The sequence below is a fragment of the Talpa occidentalis genome, unplaced genomic scaffold (assembly GCF_014898055.3).
Source record: "Talpa occidentalis isolate TD23 unplaced genomic scaffold, MPIMG_talOcc4v2.1 talOcc4.2, whole genome shotgun sequence".
Classification (NCBI taxonomy): domain Eukaryota; kingdom Metazoa; phylum Chordata; class Mammalia; order Eulipotyphla; family Talpidae; genus Talpa; species Talpa occidentalis.
In genome coordinates, this window is record NW_023602073.1 from 2112296 (window position 1) to 2128469 (window position 16174).

The following is a 16174-nucleotide window of genomic DNA, read 5'->3' on the forward strand; positions in this document are numbered from 1 at the left end:
TTTGAGGAACAGATCTCTACAGCCTGCCAGAGAAGATATGCAGACACAGGTTTGCTAAGTTAGAGAAAAGACAGGCTAATGTTCTACCGGGCAATAAAACTGCAACAGGTGGTCTTATCTATTCATTTGCATCCATACCAGAAATCACTTGCTCCTCCATGAGACAAATACCTGCACATTAATATGTAACTTCATAGATACTGGCCGTCATCACTAGTACTTAGTCAAACAAAACTGCATTATCCTAGACTTGAAAAGTAATTAATCCTTAGCTGGGCTTGTTAAATAATGCTCAAGCACAACACTGAGGAAACATGTCATTCTCCTTAGTGTCAGTTGCAAGGTTTTGGTGTTTATCCCAACCAAGTGGGAACCCTCATACCCACATCACTCTTGTGCCAGGAGGCTCTCTCGGCTCATGGTTTGTTTATTTTTTTTTTTTTAAATATTGGTCCCAAATTCTTTTTTTTAAAGATTTATTTATTTATGCATAGAAGAACTTCGGTGTAGGCCAGAGGTATGGGGGGGTGAGAGGATTCCCCAGAGACAGAGTGGGGAGCAGAACAGGCAGACTGACAGAAATCCACTGCTGAGGGGAGCAGCAGGCGAGGCAGAAGAGGTCTGCTGCTCCCTGTGGGTAGCTCTCTGGCCAGGGATCGAACTCGTGCTGCAGTAACTGTGGACAGCCTCACAGTGCTGTGCTTAATCCACTGCACCCCCAAGGAGGCCCCACAACTCATGGTTTAGAGTTCTCTGTCTCTGGTCTGCCCTTCGCATAATAGTGAGTTCATTCACCTAATAATTTTTAAGTATCTTCCACCTGCTACTCCATGTTCTATTACATTTGACTAGCAGTTTACACTTCATAAAACACCTTACGCCCAACAGCCTCGTTTTTCTTTAGAATTTAAGTAGCTACAGGATCATTCGATAAGACTTGAATGCATTCCAAAATAAATTATTACTCCATAACGAGACTGTAAATTAATATATCATGGTAACTTTTTACTGATGGCTTATAATAACCTTAGGATATGGATTTTGGGACAGAACAGGGAATTGGGTCTTAATGGAGATAATCTCATGGCAAATAAGTCAAAGGTTTAAAATGAAAAGCTGGTGTATTCTCTATGAGCCTTTACCACCTTCATCTATGACTTTTTGAAGCATAGGAGTGAATTTTGAAACAGATTTAGATGCAGATGTACTTCCATTATTTAACTTAGCAAAAACTTTTAAGGGTTGAAATTAAAAAAAAAAAAAAAAACCCTTGGAAACTACATTGAAGACCATGAACCAAATTGTTGCTGAAAATTTCCCTCAAGGGGGCCTCCCTGGTGGCACAGGGGTTAAGCATCAGCACTGTGAAGCCATCGGCAGCCTCTGTAGCATGAGTTCGATTCCCAGCCAGGGAGCTACCCACACAGCGCAGCAGACCTCTCCTGTCTCCCCCACTGCTCCCCTCAGCAGTGTATTTCAGTCAGTCTGCCTGTTCTGCTCCCCACTCTGTCTCTGGGGAGTCCTCTCACCCCCCACACCTCTGGCCTGCACCCCCGTTTTTGTATGCATAAATAAATCAATCTTTAAAAAAGTTGCTGGCGTGACAGTTCACAATCACGTACTATTTAATGTCCACTAAAGAGTTAGGTTTTTAAAGGCTAATTCATCTATAACTAAAAGTAACAAAGATAATAAGAAAAATATCTCTGTATACAAAAACAGTGCATTTTCCATATCACAAGGTGTCAGGAAAGGAAATGGATTTTCTTGAGAAGAAGGAATGTTGGTGATTTCAGACTGGGAAAGAAGAAAAGGCATCAGCACAACGTGGATGTGAAAAGGCAACTTAGAGAAGGTCAGGGGAAGGGCCTGGGGGAAATTTGTCTATGATCCAACAGGGTAAGATGAATTTAAGGGTTTAAAAACAAACTTTAATATCACCCCAGTTCTTCTACACAAAAATAAACAAATTAAATCTTTAAAAATAAATAAATTTTATTTTTTTAAAGATTTATTTATTTGTTTATACAAGCACTGGGTACAGTCAGAAGCGCGGGAGGGTGAGAGGATTCACCAGAGCCAGAGCGGGGAGCAGAGCAGGCAGAAGGACCGAAGGACACTGCTGAGGGGAGCAGCGGGCGGCAGGAGAGGGCTGTGCGCCATGTGGGACCCTCCTCCGGTAGCCGGGGAGCATCTGGGGATCGAACCGGCGCCGCAGAGGCCGCGCGCAGCTTCGCAACCCAGCGCTCAACCGCTGCGCCACCGGGGAGGCACAATGAATAAATTTAAAAAAATGAAAACCACATGCTAGTTACTGAAGGGCAGAAAGTTTTAAAACCATTTTTTCTTTTCATCACATACAGCCTGTTGTAGAAAATCTGGGAAAGAAAGAAATGTCTGGCCAAAATGGCTAAGTTGAAATTGTAAAAATATAGAAACAAAAATGATACAAATGGAGAAGTCGTGGCTGTTCATCCATCTGTGTTAGTGACGGAAATGACTTTGTCCCCTCTGAGCTCTCGCTTACCGTGGAGCATCATTTCCTGCCTTTTCTTTTTTTAAAGATTACTTTATTTATTTGTGCACACAAGAGCTGGGGTGCAGGCCAGAGGCACGGGGCGGGGGTGAGAGGATTCACCAGAGCCAGAGCGGGGCACAGAACAGGTGGACTGACTGAAGTACACTGCTGAGGGGAGCAGCGGGGAGACAGGAGGGGTCTGCTGCGCCGTGTGAGTAGCTCCCTGGCCGGGGATTGAACTCATGCTGCAGAGGCTGTGGTCAGCTCCACAGTGCTGCGTCTCAACCCCTCTTGCACCCCCAGGGAGGCCCCTGACCGTGATCTTCTGGCCCTTGCTTCTTCAAAGCCCCTAGACTTGAAGGAAAGGTCTCACTGTGTTATTTGCAATTTAGAGACGGGTGACATTTATGAACGTCCCTCGGCCGTTTTTCTGCCTTGGAGTTTTCTGTGTGGGGAGCCAGGAATGTGATTGCAGAGGCCAGGCGTGTGGGGGAGGGCTGAGGAAGGACAGGACACTTAGAGGGGCGCACAGGCTGGCATTGGTGTGGGGGTTTGGGCAGGGTGGAGAGGCCTCGCCAGCCAGAGGCGGGGAGCCAGCGCTGCTGAGATGGCCCTGGCTGGCTGCCCCCCAGCACCCCCAGCGCCTGCCTGAGCACAGGGGCACTGCCCTGGCCCCGGGGTGGCCACTCCCTCCCCACCACCCCACTGCGCCTTGCTGGGCAGCCTGCTGCTGTCCCCGCTCTCAGCTGAGCTGTGCCAGGGCAGGGAGGCCTGGGGGCAGGATCTGCTGTCTGAGCTGTGCCAGGGCAGGGAGGCCTGGGGGCAGCACCCTGGGGAAGGCGCCTGGTGGCCCCGGCTGGCCAGCCCCAGAAGCCAGCCCAGCTGTTGTCTCCAGCTAGGAAAACAATCCCGGACAGCCCAGGAAGCCGGGAGCCAGCTCCCTCCAGGGAGAAGGGCCCCGCAGAGGCGCCCTTGCTGCTGCTTGAGCTTCCAGCTCTCCCAGGCACGTTGTTTTTCCAACCCCGTTGGATTTGGGCCGTTGCTTGCGACCATTTAAGGGAGAGACGCTGGACATGTGGACTCACCTCGCCTGCTCCCCAAAGGGTGGGAGCGCCCAGCCCTCCCTGCTGGCCCCGGGAGACCCTGCCATGGGGTGGGGGGGCTGCTCGCTGACCCCTCCCCGCGGGGCTGGCAGGGCCGGGAGAGCTGGTTAGACCTGGCTCCCTGCCTGAGACCCCAGAGGTCACGGCGAGGGCCGGGAGATGCTCCGTTCCCCAGTGACTTCTCCTCCAGTTTCCATCCCGGGCTGCTGCCGCGGGGGAGGCGGGGAGGCTGCGTCCCGGCAGCCCTCACCCTGCTAAGCTGTGCCGAGAAGAGAGCCCCAGCCTCTGGGCGGGACTACCGCAAACAACTTCAACCCCGGCCACATTCCAGCCTGTTGTTCCACCTGGGAGCGCGCAGCCTTCCCCGCGGAGTCAGCCGCGAGCCCTTCTTCCGCCTTACCTTTCGTGATCCCACCCCCCAGAGGCAGGTAGGGCGCTGGGAGAGGGGTGGCCTGCGTCGCCTCTGCCTGACCCCATCCTGGGCTGCCCCAGGACCTTGCAGGGTGCCTGGTGTGAGCAGGGGGAGGTGGGGGGTGTGCCCTGAGTCTGTGGGTGGGGGCTCCCCTTCCTGTCCCCAGGCCGTCCAGATGTTAGGGGGGAAACAGATGTCCTAAAGCGGTAACACAGGCACACGCCAAGGCGGCTGCCAGTGAGTCCTGCTTGAGGCAGGAGCCCCACTTGAAGGTGGGGGAGCAGTGGCTGTTGCAGACGTCCAGAGGGGGCCCTGGGGCCAGTGGGTCTCACCAAGCCCAGCCCCCCTCCCCTCCCCCTGCTGTCAGCAGCCGCCTTGGCTGGCCTGTCCTCCAGCCGCAGGGGAGCGCTGGGCACCCGGGGGTTCCTGGGGTGTGGGGGCCAGACTGGGACCCTGGGGAGGCTCCCCTGGGCTGGGATCTGGCCGAGGCCGGTCAGTGGTGGGAGGGAGGACCCACTTGCCTCCAGCTTGTTCTTACAGTCAGCAGCTCAGGGGCCCCCCTAATGTGGGGAGTCCCTACAGCGGGGGCCTCAGTTTCCACACGCCAACATCAAGTCAGGGCTTTCTGGGAAAGGAGCCTTGAGGTGAAAGTGAGGTGCCCCTTCTCCCCATCTCCAGCCCCAAACCCAACCTCAGGGCTCTGCTAAATCCCCTGAGGCTCGGGGCTGAGCCCACCCCTCCGCACTAGAGCCCAGAGGTTTCACCTCCCTGCTGTCCAGTCCCCCAGGCTTGGGGGGCTTAGGAGAACCAGCTTTCTCTGGCCTTGTCCGCCTCCCCCAGCTTCCCTGGGGTCCAGGAACCCTGGCCTGCTGCCTCCTGCTCCCCCGTCTCCTCCCAGCACCCCCTGCTCATGAGAGCAGGATCTGGCAGTCCCTGAGCCTGAGCCTTGGGTGACTCTCTAGAGAAGTGGCTTCATTTGCGAATCAGTTGTCAAGAAGTTGGGGGTGAACTGAACCCCACATCCCCAGCTAAGACAGGAAATGAGCTTCTAGAGGCTCCCGGAACTGGGCTGAGAACAAAGGGGTTAAGTGTTGTCAGAAAAGCAGGTGTGTGTTGGGGGGCGGGCGGGGGCAGAGCTCGCTTGCTGAAGTTCAAGGGCAGTTCACACCTGCAGCTGGGCCAGTGCAGATCAGCGGCTGCCTCTGGGCGCCCCCCACCCCAGCTCTGACCTCCATTCGCTCAAGGTTAGTGGCTGAGTCTCCAGCCTCTGCTCCGCCGGTAAAGCAAGCTCAGAAAAAAGTCTAGAAGAGCATTTTCTTTCTTTTTCTCTTGTGCTTTTGGGACGAGGCCAGCTCAGCCATTTAGCCTCATTTCAAACTGACCTGCTCCAGCGCCCCGGATGTGGGTGAGTGAGGGGCCTCTGGCCTCAGCCCAGGGTGCAGGTGATGGGGGCACTGGCCTCAGCCCAGGCCCCAGGCTGCACTTCCAGAGGACCTTAGATGTCATCTTAGTGGCGTCTTGGGGTACCTAGATGTCAGCAGGTTTGGGGGTTCCTGTGTCCTTGCCGTGGTCATGAAAGAATCCCAAGCCACGTTTGGGCAGAGCTGGGCTATTTAGAGCCAAATGGCCTGGGCAGGGGTAGGGAGGAATGCCCACCAGTGAAGGCGGGACTCCCAACTGAAACGGGGTACAGGGGTGGCTCACGCCCCCCTGCCTGGGGTGTACAGCACAGGTGCTCAGGGCGAAGTCACCCCCTTCTGCCGAGGGCCCAGGGGCAGCTTCACCACCCCCCGGCAGGCTGGGGCGAGGCGGCCTTTCTGCCCCTGGACACTGTCCGCTCCAGCAAGTGTTTCCTGGGGTCCTTTGCTTTCCTTGGGGCTCGCCCTCCCCACACTCACTGCCTATGGCTGGGGCTGAAAGCCACACCCTCTGGCCCCTGCCCCGCCTCTCCCGCCTGGCCCAGCCTCCCGCCGGCCCTGGGTGCTGCTGTGAACTGACGCTCCGCCGGCTCCGGCTCCCGCTATGTGGTTATGTGGCGCAGCAGCAGGTGTGCAGAGCTGGGCTTGGGGGGTGCGGAGACTGGCAGGCGGGAGGCTGGCGCTCAGGCCGGGTTTCCCACCTGGCCACGTGGTCGGCTCGATGAGGAAAGAGTGAGCTCATTCGATGAGGTCACCCCAGTGAGGCTTCACCCCAGAAGCACCCCACAGGGCTGTGTTCCCACCACCGGGCCGGAGTTCAGTTCTGCGGGAGGGAGCAAGTCCCTGGCACTAGAATGGGGTGATTGGGGCGGGAGGGGTGTCGGGGGGCTCTGGCTCTGAACTGTCCCGACCCAAAGACAGGCTGAGCCGGAGGGCCAGGGGCTGCCCTCTCCCTCCCTGCAGAGGGCCGGTGCCCACTGTCCAGTCTCTACCAGGCTCCCGGGGCGGTGGGCGAAAAGCCAGATTCGCCTCCAGGCAGCTGATCCCTGCAGAGACTGCAGTGGGGCTGCCCAGGCTCCACTCAGGCACCCTTTGCAGGCTCGGGGGGTCTGGACCTCGGAGTGGACTGTCGGGGGAGGAGGTCAGGGAGGCGTCTCGACTCAGGGCTCTCCCTCTGGCTGTTGTTATTGTTGCTTCCGTGGAAACATCTGGAGGCCGAGGCTTGAGCCCAAACAAAGGCAGAGCGGATGTAATTACCTGGGTCTATTGGGAGCAAAGGCTGTAAAATTATCTGACTAGTCCAGACAAGTGTCGTGGGGCACGAGGCCTGCGTAGGGGCCTGGCATTCTCCGCGGACAGTGGCTGCCCTGGGTGACGGCAAAGTCGGGTGACGTGAGCAGCCCCTCGGCCAGCACTTCAGGAAAGACCACAGCCAGGCTCCTGCCGGGAGTGACCACCGGTGCAGTCCAGCCCGGCCCAGCCCCGCCCTGGGTGGCACAGTCACCCAGGCAGGGTTTCTGAGCCCGAGGCGGGGGTCTGATGCTGGCCCTATGAGGACTTGCCATGGGGACCCTGCTGGACCCCAGGGCTTCCGGGGGTGCACGGGAGATCAGACGCTCTGTGACCATGTGCGGATTTGTGTCCCCAGGTTCTGGGAGAATCAGAGCAGTCTGTGGCCGGAGGGCCCCGGGGGCGGGGGGCGCATGGACACTGTTGCTGTGTCGAGGCTGGTGTGTCCACGGCACAGATGTGGGTCACTGGCCGTCAGGATTGACCAAGGAGGTGAGCACGGTGGGCCAAGCTGAGCCCACAGCTGACCCATGCGGCGGGCGCCGCGCTTCCCCGCCAGTGGGGGCCAGCTCCCAGGAGGACAGCTGGTTCTGAGAATAAGGGGGGGTGAGTGTACGTGCAGGAGTATGAGGGGACAGACCACAGCGTGCTGTCCGAGCCCCCCACAGCAGGGATGTCCTGGGACTATCACAGGCTCCCGTCGGTTGGTGTGAGGAGGACACAGCCCTGAGCACTCACTGACCCTGAGCCTGTCCCTGTCCAGGGGTCCCTGAGCCTGTCCCTGTCCAGGGGTCCCTGAGCCTGTCCCTGTCCAGGGGTCCCTGAGCCTCTCCCTGCCCAGGGACCCTGCAGCCTCTCCCTGCCCAAAGGATCCTGAGCCTGTCCTGCCCTGGGTCCCGGTGCCTATCCCTGCTCAGCGTGGGCTGTGACTTGGCAGCCTCCCCTGCAACCACACACCAGCAGTGCAATGATTAACAGGAAGCTGGGCGGATGCCCTGCCAGCCGGGTCAGGTTGATGGCGGGAGCCGTGACTTGCAGAACGGCCAGCCGGCCCCGGGAGACGCTGCTGGGGGGCAGGTGAGCGCGCGGGGACCCCCCCCTGAGGCACCTTGTTTCCTAGGAGTGGGCTGCCGGCCAGCGGAGACGGCGGAGCACAAGGATCCGGCATGGAGAGCAGGGCGTGGTGAGGCGGGAGGAAGGAAGAGCCGGCACCGGAGCCCCCGCCCCCGCGTGGGGCATGTGTGCGGGCCTCGGGGCGTCTCTGCCGCGGCAGCTGAGCCATGGGCTCCTGCAAGTACAGCGTCTTCAGCCTGACCCTGCTGTCCACCCTGCTCTTTGTGCTTGTTTACAATAACGGCTTGTGGAGCGAGAAGCGCGCCCTGTGGGCCTCTCTGGCCAACGCATCCCTGCTGGCTGGCGTCTGTCGCCAGATATACCAGGGCAGGGTTTTCCACCCTGATGACAACGCCCTGAAGACGGTGCTCAGCACCCCCTCCTGCCGGGACTACCTCGCCCAGAGCCACTACATCTCGGCCCCGCTGTCGCGGGAGGAGGCCGCCTTCCCGCTGGCCTACGCCATGGTGGTGCACAAGGACTTCGGCACCTTCGAGCGGCTCTTCCGGGCCGTGTACGCGCCCCAGAACGTGTACTGCGTGCACGTGGACCAGAAGGCCGGCGCCGACTTCCAGCTGGCCGTGGAGCATCTTCTGAGCTGCTTCCCCAACGCCTTCCTGGCCTCCAGGACGGAGCCGGTGGTGTACGGGGGCATCTCGCGGCTGCAGGCCGACCTGCACTGCCTGGCGGACCTGGCGGGCTCGCGGGTGCCCTGGAGGTACGTGCTCAACACCTGCGGGCAGGACTTCCCCCTGCGGACCAACCGGGAGATCGTGCGGCACCTGAAGGGTTTCCGGGGGCAGAACATCACCCCGGGGGTGCTGCCCCCCGCGCACGCGGTGCCCAGGACCCGCTATGTGCACCGGGAGCACCTGGGCCCGGAGGCCTCCTACGTGATCAGGACCTCGGCGCTGAAGGCGCCTCCGCCCCACAACCTGACCGTCTACTTTGGCTCGGCCTACGTGGCGCTGACCAGGGCCTTCGTGGACTTCGTCCTGCACGACCAGAGGGCGGTGGACCTGCTGCGGTGGTCCCGGGACACCTTTAGCCCCGACGAGCACTTCTGGGTGACCCTCAACCGCATCCCAGGTAGGCGCCTCCCCTCGCTTTGGTGCTGACGAGCAGACATGCTCGGCCACCAACAGGATCTTAGAAACCAAGATGACGCCTCCCCTGGTGGCGCAGCAGTTGAGCGCTGGGTTGCGAGGCTGCCCGCAGCCTCTGCAGCGCCGGTTCAATCCCCGGCTGCCAGCGAGAGTCCCACAAAAAAAAAAAAGAAAGTAATCAAAACGAAACCCCGTCTCAGAGCTCTTAACCTCTTCCCTGTGAAAAAGCCACAGCACCTGGCGCTGCAGGGGGCCGAGAGAAGTCAGCTCCCACCTTGTGGAGAGGAAATGCCGGCCGGTAACAGATGCGTTTTGTGCCTCCCGGGCCCCAGCCGTGAGCGTGCAGCCCCTCGAGGTGTCCCAGGCTGACTGTGCCCCTCGGGAGCCCGCAGCAGGTGCCATAGTCACATCCGAGGGGTGACTTGATCTAAGAGCGCTTGTCCTGCTGGGGACCCGTGTGGGAAGCCACGTCTATCCCAAAAGGGAGCAGGGCGCAGCTCACCCTGCTTTCCTTTGCCAGCCCCCCGAGACAGAGCAGAACACCTGGAGCACTTAGAGGTTCTGGCGCCTTCATTCTGCAGTGGGGAGGCCCTCGGCTGGGCCCGAGCAGGCCGCTTGCCAGCTGGTCTCCCTGCCCTGCTCTCCCTCTGCCGATGTGCAGTGAGGTTTCGGGGTCCAAGTTCCCAATGGGCTTATAATCTCTGGTTGTTTTCAGGGGAGTAAGGCAATTCTTCTTGTTCCATTTAAAACTCAACTTCAGACACACGGAGAAAGACCCAGGCCCGGGCCGGGTGGGCGGGGTTCAGCCCCAGGGGGAGCGACAGTGTCCGAGAGCCTGTCTGTTCCCCGGAGACCTGATTGCCCAGGGCGCCCCCTGGGAGCTGCCTGTTGGGGGTCCAGGTGCCAGTTCTCTCTACCGACCTGAGCTCAGGGAACGCCGCCATCCCCACCCCTCGCCCCTGTGGCCCGGCTTCCTCACCTGGCCGGCTGGGGCCTGCCGAGCTGTGGGCTGGCCAGGGAAAGCAGGCCCAGGGCCCAGGGCCTCCTGGCTCAGCAGGGCTGTGGGGAGCACGGCTGGCGGGTTCTGGGTTCCTCCAGTTTGGGGACCCTTCCAGTTGCTGTCTGGGCTGGCCGGTTGTCTGGACATTTGAAGATTAATTTGAACATTTACAATCAAATTGGACTAAACGGAAAGCCAGGGGCCAGCGTGATTGGAGATTCTCCATGGAGGAGGCCAGAGCCAGGACCCCGCAGCTGGGGCCCCCGGCCTGTGGTTCCTTCGTGACCCTGTGGCCTCTGCTGCCAGCACGCCCATGTCTGCGGCTGACCCCACACCTGTGGCCGGCTGCAGGCCGCAGGGCCCGTCCACACTGGGTCAACTGGTGCGATCGGGCCTGTCCCCCAGGCCCAGTCTCTCCCCTGGTGCATCTCTGCGAGAAGTTTGACGGTTTAGCTGGTCACCTGAGAGCTGGACAGCGTCCGGGGGTGAGGGGCGGTGCCCGTCCTGAGTGGCACGCCGTGGCTGTCGCCTGCTCCCTGGGGACCGACCGCAACTGTCCCCCTCACCTGCTACATGACTTGGGAGCTCGCTTGACTCTCTGCCCAGATCCCCAGTGGCTTAGAACTGACTCCTTAAGGCAGGCTTTGTGGGAGACAGGGCAGGGCCAGTCCAGCGTCTGCAGGGCACGGACGAGAAGGCCGGGAAACTGGGGGGCAGACTGCACTCGCTGTGGCCAGGACTGGCGTGCTGCAGTCTGGGGGTGCCCTGCCCCCGAGGGAGGGGAGCCCCAGCTGCTGGGCACTGCCATGCTTGAGGCTGGCCGCTCATGTTGGCCCCGTGGGTGTGGACACGGGTACTGCGGTGCCTGCCCCCAGCACACAGGAGAGCAGCTGGGCCAGGACCCACACAGCTCTGGGGCCCCGGGCGGCTGGAAGGGGACTCGGCCTGGACAGTGTCTGCTAATGTGTCTGCTGGAAAGGCCCAGCTTGTCACCCCACAGGCAAGGAAATGGGTGGGTCTCTCGGCACCCAGAAGACTGTCCAAGGACCCTCCCTTGGGCTGGCGACAAAGGGCTGGCTCGTGCACAGATGAGGGTGGGAGTCGGCGAGGGGGCCAGCTGTGGGCAGCAGCTGTCTCCACCCACGTGCTGCCCAGCCCCGCCTCGGCCTGCCTTCCTGCCCTTCCAGAGGGCGGCCATCCTGGCGTCTCGGGGTGACCCTGGGGCACAGCGCTCAGGTACAGGACCACTCAGAACCCAGGGCCGCGAGGGCCACTGTCTTGACTTTAAAAAGATGACGTTTCCACAAGCAGAGGCCGGCCAGCGTGCAGTCAGAGGAAGTTGCCGGCTGCGCAGAATGTTCCTTTCGCATCGCTTTCGCTTTTGGTTCAGCCTCTAGGCGGTCTGCAGGGCAGGATCCTGAACCCCCAAGGGCAGGCATCTACCCAGACCCTGTGCCCCCCATGGCCGGTGCCCCCCAGGGTTGGTTGCCCCCAGCACCAGTGTCCCTTAGGACCGGTGCCCCCAGGGCCAGCGCCCCCATGAAGTCAGCCCTGGGGGTGGCTGGGAGGGCCTCCAGCCCCCCGAGCATAGAGGACAACTGGTCCTCTGCGTTCTGGATCCTGAGGGGTGATCAGGCTAGAAAAGTGAAGTCAACAGTTCAGGGGGCTGCCAGTGTCCTTCAGGCCTGAGACACTTGGAGTCAAATGTCTACTAGAGGAGTGGACGTGCCTTGCCGGGCCTGGCTCCTGGTCCTCTGCCCGGACCCTCCCCTCCCGCCGCTCCTATCTCTGGGGCTCGGCTGCTCTGAGACCCTCCGGGGCGGTGCCTGCGGCCGGACTGACCAGGCCAGGCAACACATCTGTGACCGTTGCCGGGGCGAGCCACCGCCGGCCACTGCCTGTCACAGGTCGCCCGGTTCAGCTAGCCTCCGGGAGTCATTGGGGCCACGGCTCCCAGCCCCGGGCGAGGAATGGGCACTTGGGGTGCAGCACCCCGGTTCCAGGGCACCCCCTCCCCACGCCAGTTGACAGCCTCACTGACGCACCATCTACACGTGCCAAACCCTAGCCATAAAGCCCGCCTGTTTCGAGGGTCCAGTTCCATGAGTTTTGGCCTGTTTGCAAGGCGATGCGACCGTGACTTCGTCTAATTTGGGGTGTCCTGATCAGCTCAGAAGGAGCCTCGTGCTGCTGGCCCATCTCAACTCTTGCTGTCCGTCTATCTGTCCGTCCTTGCGGCCAGCCGTCCTGGGTGCTCCTGTCCACCCCACGCCACTGCTGGTGTTCCAGAGGCGGCGTGATGTTTGTGGGGCTCATACGGGGGTCAGCACCGCGTCTCCACACAGACGCCCGTGGTCCTGTGGTGTGAGGGACCCTGGCTGGGAGACCTGGGAGCCCAGATCCCCCCTCCCTGCACCACCTCGTGTTTCTTTGGCAGACACCATAGGGTGCACTGGCTGTGGGGCTCCGTGCCCACCCCAGGGTGCACGCACTGCCCACCCCCGCCCGGGCTGTCGGTCTCCAGCCCACTTCTGCTGGGGGAGGGCACCTACTGTGAGCCGTGGCCTTGGGGCCGTCCCCAGGAGGGGATGCCGCCCCCTGAAGGCAGGGATGCTGCCCCCCACATGCAGACGCACCCCTCAGGGCCCGGGCCGGAGGTGGGAAGACACCAACGCACGCATCAGGTCAAGGACACAAGGCTGGGCTCAGCCCTCACAGACAAGTGAGGGGCCCCTGGAGCACAGGGGTCCCTGCTCCGACCCCCCGTGACGTGGCACCTTTCTGTGGTTCTGTGCAACCCGAGCTCCTCCTCCCCCTGTCCAAGGCTGCGGACCCCCGGTGTGGGGTCTGTGCGTCCTCATCCCCCCAAGGCCTCACGGACCTGCCTGACTCCTCCCACGGCTGCCTGGGCGGGAGCGCCCTGTGGGCGGCCTGTGCGTTGGGGTCACCGGCTCCTGCCTTCTCCTTATTAGGCAGGAAGCTCCGTCACAGCCCCAGGCCGTGCGGGGAGCGCTCTCATGGGAGGGAAGCATTTGTCCTTGTAGAATTTTCCACTCCGCTCTGAGCTGTTTTTAGCTGTTCTCGGCTGCACGGGGCCAGGGCTGCCGTGGCCTGCGCGGCCGGGAGGACCTGCCCGCTGGCCGCTGCGGAGCCTCGGGAGGGACGGGCAGGATCACGACAGCCTGGGGGCCCTGGAGTCTGAGCATAGACCCTGGGGTGGTCTGGTCCAGAGGCCACAGTGCTGAGCCCAGGCAGCGCTGCGGAGACATGCCCCCAGGGCGTGGAGGGTCTAGCCTGTCCCCAGGCTGCTCCCTGTGATGGCTCCTCCCTCCCTGTGATACTTCTGGAGCCCGGTGGATGTGCAGGGGGCCCCCCAGGTGCTATGGGGGGTCTCCAGGCTGCATGGGGGGCGGAGTCTCCAGGTTGCTGTGAGTGGGTCTCCAGGCTGCTGTGGGGTCAGGGTCTCCAGGTTACTTTGCGGGGGTCTCCAGGCTGCTATGGGGGGTCTCCAGGCTGCTATTGTTATAGGACAGGGAGAGGGGCAGCCCAAGCCCCGCAAACCTGCCTATTCTAAATGGGTTCTGCCATCCGCCGCATCAACACAAAACATAGGAGACTTTAATGGGAAGGAACTATAATTAAACTAGGAAACAACACAGGTAAGGCAAAAAGTCTAGTTTCTAAATGAAGCACCCAAAGTTACCCATCCCCTCGTGGGTAAAAGTCCATCCATATGGGATTGGCCCAGAACAAGGCCCCAAAGTCTACCACAAGTCTAAAACATCTTCCAGTGGGGACCCACAGAAAAGGGTCACAAACAACTGGACAAGCCCGGAAGGAAAAGAGCAAAATCAACATCAAGATAAAAGCTGCCATTGTCACCTCCCCACGGGTCTCACCCACATCTGTGTCACCCCGTCCACGACCAAAAGACAAGCGCAGTTTCTTCACGTGTCTCTAGGCTCCATGTGCCTCCTCCAGGTCTCCTTGCTCCATCCTGCTTCCTTCCTCAGACTCTTCTTGCAGCTTCTTCTCTTGCTGCTCAGCTCCACCCTCCCTTGGGTGGGGCAGGGAACCTCCCCCTTTCCTGGGGACCACCCTGTTGCACTATGGGGGGTTTCCAGGCTGCATGTTCACAAGCAGCACCTGTGACACCCACCTGGGCCAGGGGCTCTGGCCAGACCCATAGGCTGAGACCTTGCCCCGCCCCGTCCCAGGGCGAGGGAGTCTATTCAGTGTGGCCTGGGGTGAGCCTAAAAGGCCCCCAACACCCCGCCCACTCAGACCCAGATTTCAGCACTGATCCCCTCTGAGCAGCAGATCTCACAGGAACTCATGGCCCTCCTGGGGGCGCGCTGCCTTCTGGAGGGGCTCCCCAAGCTTCCCCGGCGTACACAGGTGGGGTTCCCCGGGGGCCGCAGCCAGAGCCAAGGAGGAGCAGGACCCCTCCCCAGGCTGCTTTCGTCTGACCCTCTGGGAGGGGCCAGGCGCCCCAGTTTGCAGAGCGGGGTCCCTGGGGCTCCGGAGCTAGGGGGACTCTGGGTGTGCCCCACCCCACCCCCGGGGCGTGGCGCTTAGTTTAAGGCAGAGACTGCCCGGAAGGCCTGGAAAATGTTTAAGGACCCGGAGGAGTTTTCAGTCTTTCATTTTAAATGAATGTCAAACTGCTGCACACCCCGGCGCCAGCGCCTCACCTCGTCCAGCCTGTGTCCTCCTCCCGCGCCCGGCTGGGGTCCCTTCCTCCCCTCCAGACAGCTGTCGCTTCTCCTGCACCGCTGGGCCTCGCCCCTTGGGATTTCGAAGTGCATTTCCTCCTGCACCCCCAATTTGGAGTGATTCACGGCCTGCCTGCGACTTCCGGGTCTCCCTGTTTTGGAAGGTGCGGTTCAGACATCTCCTCCTGATGAGGCAGGACAGGCCACAGGGGACGGGGGTGGTGGGGGGCGGGGACCACCCTCTGCGGGGGGCTGGAGCAGGCGGGCGCAGGCTCAGGAAGCGTGCCCAGTCGGGGAGCACCGCCCAGCCTGGGGAGCACCGCCCAGCCTGGGGAGCACCGCCCGGCTTCTCTGCGTGGGTGCGTCACCTCACTCCCCTCTGGGAGTCTCTGGGACTCTCCCGGCGCCCCTGAACCCCCACTGCAGGGACTCTGGCTGCTGAGCCTGCAGATGGGGACTTTGCCTGCTCGGCCCTCCTCCGGGGTCCGCCCTCCTTCCTGGGCCAGAGCCGCTCCTCCCCATGGTGTGCTCCCTCCAGGCTCGACGCCCCCCTTGCTGCTCCTTGGCGCACAGTCCCTCGCTGTTCCTCCTTCCTTCCTGCTGGAAGTCCCCCCATGTGGGCAGACAGTCCTTGGGGCTGGCCTGAGTCCTTGCTGGGGCCGCTGGCCGCAGTGTGGGGGGTCCCCCAGAATGCTGCAGAACCGGGTGCAGGGCGCTGCTCCCATCCCTCCCGCCCCCCGCAAGCACCGGCTGGAGAAGCCCCGCGGTACCCGGCTCACAGGCCTGCACACGCGCCCGCCATGGCGTAGCCCTCAAGCACATGCTTAAAGCGTGTTCCCGGATGCCCCGCGTGTCCAGGCCCCCAGGCCCTCGCCGCTCAGCCCTCTGGCTTAGTGAAGCACCCCTTTCCCGTCACCCCTCCTGCTGCGGCCTCCGGCATGGGGCCGGGAGGATCTCCTGACCCCTGTCCTTCTGCTGACGTTTGCACGACACAGAACACAGACGGCACGCCTGGCGGCCGGCGCCCTCCCAGGTGGGGGCCGCGTGCTCTGTACCTTGCCCCTTGCAGAGAGGACAGCTGCCCAGACGCACGTTGGCCCCCCTGGCCAGGACGCTGGGTCGTGCGCTGGCCGCCAGCGAGGACGGGCACTGTCCGAGGGGCCTGGACACCAGCTCCGTGGTGCTGGGCACCGCCTGCCCCTCTGTCCGCTTGCTTTGCCCTCCTCCCGCGGCCTCTGCAGCGCAGCGCGGGGCGGGCACTACCTCCCTCCTGCACACACCGTGGGCAAACCATCCTGGGGGCCTTCAGGAGACCAGCCCTGGGGCAGCCGCAGCGGGGCCCCCAAGGGTGCAGCCTCACCCCCTCTCCGAGACCCTCCCTTTCTCCCATCTTCCCGGAAGGCCCGGGCGCTTTCCCGGGTCAGCTCTCCCCAGGGAGGGTTTTCCGCCACCTGAGCGCGCGTTCGCCAGCCGTTTCCAAGTCGCACTGCGGTGTTTAT

The 16174-nt window shown here is 61.5% G+C and overlaps 1 protein-coding gene across 4 annotated transcripts; it reads left to right on the forward strand.

Annotated features, from left to right (window-relative positions):
- The first annotated feature begins 3426 nt into the window (after nt 1–3426).
- Nucleotides 3427–9747, forward strand: LOC119253232 (N-acetyllactosaminide beta-1,6-N-acetylglucosaminyl-transferase-like). Of its 4 annotated transcripts, none has more exons than XM_037520830.2 (2): nt 3427–4049; nt 7862–9747. In XM_037520830.2, the coding sequence occupies exon 2, from the start codon at nt 8022–8024 to the stop codon at nt 8970–8972; it is 951 nt and encodes a 316-aa protein (XP_037376727.2). In that variant the 5' UTR covers nt 3427–4049; nt 7862–8021; the 3' UTR covers nt 8973–9747. The 4 variants fall into 4 exon arrangements, with proteins under 4 accessions (XP_037376727.2, XP_054554218.1, XP_054554220.1 ...); XM_054698243.1 differs by lacking the exon at nt 3427–4049 and adding an exon at nt 4071–5438; XM_054698245.1 differs by lacking the exon at nt 3427–4049 and adding an exon at nt 4071–5277.
- Nucleotides 9748–16174: the final 6427 nt, after the last annotated feature.